Source organism: Octodon degus, unplaced genomic scaffold (assembly GCF_000260255.1).
Source record: "Octodon degus isolate 3935 unplaced genomic scaffold, OctDeg1.0 scaffold00010, whole genome shotgun sequence".
Classification (NCBI taxonomy): domain Eukaryota; kingdom Metazoa; phylum Chordata; class Mammalia; order Rodentia; family Octodontidae; genus Octodon; species Octodon degus.
This window is the reverse complement of record NW_004524586.1, coordinates 29475970-29482147: the sequence shown is the minus strand read 5'-3', so window position 1 is coordinate 29482147 and position 6178 is coordinate 29475970. Positions and strand designations below refer to the sequence as shown.

Sequence of the window (6178 nt, the reverse complement as noted above, 5' to 3'; positions counted from 1 at the left end):
CTAATGGTGTTTGTAAATAGGATCACAAGTCCACATCTTGTACAGCAATTAACCACTAAGAAGAATATATGCAGTGTATTATTTGTTGAAAAATAAAAAAAGGCTTATAGGAATTAAACAAGGTTCATGTTTCAAAAAAAAAAAAAAACCGAGACCCCTTCTTTATTATCCCCCAAACTCCACTGCTTTATTTTCCAATGCAAAATTCATGCCTCCTCAAGCCAATTACTTGGGAAATTTGATATGTAATAATGAATTATACATGTGTTTTCTTTATGATTGTTTTTTCTCCTTGGGGATGCTAATTATATGATAAATTGTTGGGGGAGTTTATGTTTTTGAAATAACTTCTTGTCATATCAGAGCCTCTCTTGCTACACATTGCCAAGCTAATTGGTGGCTTCCAAAGAGGAGGAAGATATAGATTGTTTCAATTAGTGTAGTAAAATGCTAAGACAGCAAAAAAATGGCCTGTCTTACATATATATTCATGTGTAAATATGATAAATGTATATGTATACTTATGCCAGAAATAATAATAAATGAAAATTTAACATACTCTTTCTGTGAGAAATTCTGATAGTACCCTGGTGTAGTATTTTCCTATTTTGAGATGCACATTCACCCCCTTCTGTTACAATTAAAAAGTCATTTTTATGTATTAAAATTAAAAATTCCCTTTTGATAGAAGCACATCTCCACTGACTGTGGACATCTAGCAGCTGTCACACAACTCTCTTGTTAAACAAATCCCTTGAAAGCTGGGATATTATTCACTAATAGTAAAGTCTAAGATGTCCATTATATAGCTTTGGTGACTACAAGTAGAGAGATCAGTCAGCTGCCTTTTAAAGTTTATTTCAGAGCTACCACAGTATGAGGGATTTTTTATAATTCTATCAAGCAAGTATCTTCATGATACTTTTCAGGAAATCATAAATCTTTACTTATTCAGAATCAGTACTTCTTTCTAAGGATCAAAGCTTTGGCTATAGTTGCTTTTAAGCAGGAATTTCAAAAGTTTTTGGTAGTGAGTGATATTTCTTCTGAGTGATATTTTACCTGTTGGTCTGGTAATTAACAACTGGTTGGTAATTTTATGTCACCGTTTGCCCATTCTCTCAGCACTGAAACTGTTCCATCAATGACACATGCAAAAGAAAATGCAGCTCTACAAACCCATTTTAAAAGGTGTATTTCCACAGGGAAATTAGCCTCGCTGGCATATGTAATTATATCAAAACATAAGGTATCAGAATTCACCTAAGGTAACAGGCTATTTTTATAACAAACCCCAATAAAATGTCCTAATCAGTTGTCGGAGGGATACTGTTATTCATAACTACCCACAAGTTTGAGAAATGTACTACCAACACTGTCATTTTGCTGACTGGATGAGAACCCCTCAGGAAAGTTCAGCACAGCCTTCTATCTACCCAACTTCGGAGAGGCAAAGAAGAATGTAAACTGGTATTGCTCCCACAAGTAGCCAGCTAAGTGTACCCCTTTGATACTACTAAAATAATTTGAGGTCAGGACAATACATTATCCACACTAAGTACCAACTGTCACTTTGTGCTAGGGAAGTGTTCAGTAAGTACCTCTCACATAACCACAACGTAGCTATTGTGCCAGCTCTGCAAAGCTCTCTGCTTACCTGCAAAAATATCTGTGCATGGGTTCACTCTTGCAAGGCGTCTGGTGATTCCAAAATCACAGATTTTTAGCAACCCACTGTAGGCGTTTATCAGAATATTATCACCCTTCAAGAAAAAGAACAGCATTGAGTGCTTAAAGACAGATTTAAATAAGTGAACATGACATAGTTGGGACCTTGAGACAGTGTCGCCAGGAAGACTACATTTTGTATTTGGGATGCAGTCCTGCCACATCAGCCTCCTCTATAACAAGTCTCTCAGCACACACTACTTAGATAGCTTCATGACCCAATGGGAGCTCAAAACCTTTCCCAGCACAAAGGCCAATACCTTTATGTCTCTGTGCACTATATGGTTTTCATGGAGATATTTCAGACCTTCCAGTATCTGCCTGGTATAAAACTTAATCGCGGGCTCCCGCATCGGCCCCCATTTGTATTTCAAGAGATCAGAAAGGCTTCCTAGAAATACAAACACAGCATACACAAATTAATGACAATAATTGAACAACAGGAGTTCAGCAAAATAAAATGGGTCAGTGTTTAAGTTGACCTAAGCACTTACACCAACATCATCATCATAATATCTGGCTCAAAGTAATACAACTCCTTCTCTATAGTCCTAGCCAAAGAACAGACTAGATGTGATAAAGAGGACCTCCTGTGATCTCTGAAATTCAGTGGAGCCAACTTTTTGTTTAACTGTTCAGCTGCACAATATCATGAGAAACACTTCTCTCTGAACTCGGAGGTATGAACTGATATCATATAATACTTGGATCACATGATGCTTGCTGTATAACCAATTTGGCCCTTCAATTTAGATCAAAGCCATATTTCACACCTCACTCTATATTCAAACGTAGACAAGTCTAGAGTGAGGGCCTCTTGGGAGTGACAGGGACTAGAATTGGAGGAGGTGATGTCTGTTTGCCCTCATTGTAAGAAAGCCCCAAAGGAAAGCTACAGGGAGGGACCATCTTGATTAGAAAGCCCTTCCCTCATTACTCCATTAAACAGACATTGAACCTTTGGACCAAAAGGAAAACCTCTCTGGATGTTCTGACTACCTGTCCCACAGATGGTGGTGTGAGTGCAGGTGGGCCTTCCTGCTGGGAAGAATGGACCCTCTCAAGCATCAGCTGCTCTAGCTGCACCACTCTCCAGTGTTCTGGGACCTTGCCATACTTTAGTTTCTCCACCTGTGAGAGAGAATGGCTACCTACCTCTAATCTTGTTACCTTTTAGCCTAACATCTGGAACAATGAGCTATACTATAAGCTACCTAAGGAAAGAGAGACTATTTGTCCTTAATCTAGCCTTAAGTTTAGCCCACTGCTAGCTCTTTATTTTATTTTTTAAAGAGAATACAAATTAGAATTAAAACAGAAAAAAACTGGTTAGCTCTTAATAGAGTTATACTCTTTAAAATAATATTAGTCTCTCAATAATTATTGGTTGAATGAACAAATACAAATTTCTAACTGAAAGGTTTACTTCTGTATTCAAAGGATTATAATTGTTATTCAATAAAAATATTTTGTGATTTTTATTATTATTTAATATGCAGCTATTTCCTGGGCTTTTGCTTGCTGCCACGCACTTTTTGAAAAGCTGTACATACATCACCTTATTTAGCTCATCCAATGTTCCACTATGATAGGGTTATTATTCCCCATAATAACTCTAATTTTGCAATTTATTCATTCAATCAGAAAACTGAAGGTACAAAGAAAATAAGTTTCCTGAGGTCACACAGCTTATATGTGGCTGGACTGATTCAAACTATAAAGTCAGCTCCACATTCAAGGAACTACTTCTTATCTCCTATATTCTATTCTCTACATTTAGAGATTTTGTGGAGAAAGCCCTGGTGTTTGATTTCACTATCAATATGTTATTCTGCAATGCCACTTTGACAATCTGTGCCCTCTGTTCTCCAAATCACATTTAAACTATTAGACTCAAGAGATAGGAAACTACTTTCTTCATCTCTTTATCCCCAATGCTGGCACTCATTAGATACTCAATGAGTATTTGTGGTTTGAATAAACAGAGTAGAAATAGACATGACATTTCAAAAGTTTATAGAATTCTTCTGAGAAACTAGTGTTTTCCAACCTCTAAAAGGTCTGTCACCATTAAATGGTGAGATAATTAGTGATGCTCATATTGTATTTTCATTATATATTTTTTAGAATATAAGTGATTTTCAGAATATGGGACCAGAAAACACTGACCACTCACCTGCAGGAAAATGTTCCATAAAGATCTTAATGTAACCCCCCTGAGAAACAGAGCCTAGGTACTGAATGACGTTTTCGTGTTTGAAGTACTTGTGGAGAGCTATCTCTTCATGCAGAGGTTGAGAGAATCTATTATGAAAAAATAAAGCCAGTATTACATGCCAAATTCCAAGGATTCTAGACTCCATAACATCTCACCAATACCTTCTCTATTGCTGGCCAGCCCTTCTTTCTGGAAACTCACTCTCCCTTGCCAAAATTTTTTCCCTTGTTACTAGGGATTGAGCCAAAGATGTGGTACATGCTAGGCAAGTACTTTACTATTGAGTTGTGACAAAAGCTTTCAATTTTTTTTATTTTGAAAGACACAGTCTAAGTTGCCCAGGCTTGCTTCAAACTTAGGATCCTCCTGCCTCAGCCTCTCAAGTAGCTGGGATTACAAGCACGTGCTACCACATCCAATTCAAATCTGAAACTTAGAATGCTAATATAACTCTACAAATAGGAAATTACACATCTGACTTCCTATGATGTGTCACAAAATACAAATACACTATTATAAAAAGTTACCTTCAGACTATGTCTCTAAAATGTCAACAAAAAATGAAGATTTTGTTTAGATTTGGGTCTCATCCCCAGTAAGCTGCATTATGTATATGCAAATGTTCCAAAACCTGAAAAAAACCCTCAAATCTGAAACACATCTGGTCTCATGAATTTTGGATAACGAATATTCAAACTGTAAAAATACCAGCCACGTATGGCATATGGGGACCAATGTGCATCAAGGTGCTCTGGCACCCAGTGGAGTGCCTGGTTTGTAGTAACTACTCAGCAACTGCTATTCTTAGTATCACTACTGGTAATGTCTGAACTCTCCAAACTTTGTTTTACCTTTCCAAAGTCCATCTCCTCTGCCTCTCATTTAGGGTAGCATTCTGGAAAATTTCATCCTCAGCCGTATTGCAGTCTTACTTTATAAACTGACTATAGACCCCTACAACAGCTACTTGATGTGCTACTTAGCCTCAGTCTCTGGACTTTTTAGTTCATCATTCTTCATCCCTGGGGCTATCTTTTTTTGAAACACACATATCACCATACCATTTCCTTCCAAAAATTCCACAAAAAAGGCCATACTGTTTCATGTGGCACACAAAGACCTTTAAAATCAGGTCAGATGATGCCTTAACTTTGCCTCAAGTGTCCTCCATTACCCCACAGACTACTTTGAAGACATTATTTTAAAAAACTGCTTTCTGAACATGTTTTGTATTTTAACTGTTCTATTTTTCCCTAAAGTAGGCCTTTTATTCTGCCAAGAAAACTCCTACTCAACCCTCAAAATTCAGCTCAAAAATGACTTGTTTTTTCAAACTTGATACAATTCACACAGGAAAATTTATCCCACTTCACTGTTCTAAAAACACCCTATATACTCTTCTATAATGGCACTTGTCACTTTGACTCACTACCTGCACTGCTCACCCAACTAGTATGACCCTGGAATCAGAACAATATTCTAGTATCAGAACAATATTTCCATCTTCACAAACAGCTCAGAACCTGGCACAGAAAAGATGCTCAATCATTGTTGAAGTTTAGCCAGCAAATGTAGAGTTGGACAAAATGGCCTCTAAAGTCTATCCCTTTCTGGCTCTAAAATCTCAGGAACTTCTATGGGCAGTGAGCATCTGGAACTACCAGTGCTATCAAATTAAAGAGGTGGCACATGCCAGAATTTTCCCCTAATCTATACAATTGCAGCCCCTTATATGTCACAAGAATGAGAGACAGAATACTGGATCTTATTTTCTACACATTCTTGAAGGAGTTATTTTATCTTCTGCAGCCTTGGTTTTCATACTGGTAAAATAAAAAAACTGCACTAGTTTATTTCAGGTTTTGCCTTATAATTTACATAATCACAACATGATTTCTAATTGAAAATCAACAAACAAATAACAAAGGATCTTGGTACAAATCCCTGTGATGTATAACCCACCCTTAATGAGTGATCACCTTGATGGAGGGATGTAGGTACATCAGAGTATCTTCTAAAACTCTGTTTCGGAAAACCTAATGTTTTACACTGCATTTAATTTTCTGTAGTGATGTATCCAAACAAATCAAAATCATTTTTCAATTGTAACAATGGGAATTTAAAAGCACTCAATACAGGGTGGAGGGCTGGAGAGATGGCTCAGTGGTCTAAAGCACCTACTTAGAACAAGCTTGGCAAGGCATCAGGGACCGCGGTTCAATCCCCCAGCAC

The 6178-nt window shown here is 37.2% G+C and overlaps 1 protein-coding gene across 1 annotated transcript in view; it reads right to left on the bottom strand.

Moving 5' to 3' along the window:
• Positions 1 to 6178, bottom strand: part of Map3k15 (mitogen-activated protein kinase kinase kinase 15) — a 136022-nt gene that overhangs the window by 25894 nt on the left and 103950 nt on the right. Inside the window, 3 exon segments of the mRNA XM_023709067.1 lie at positions 1658 to 1763; positions 1989 to 2119; positions 3905 to 4032. Coding sequence (XP_023564835.1) covers positions 1658 to 1763; positions 1989 to 2119; positions 3905 to 4032 — 365 coding nt within the window.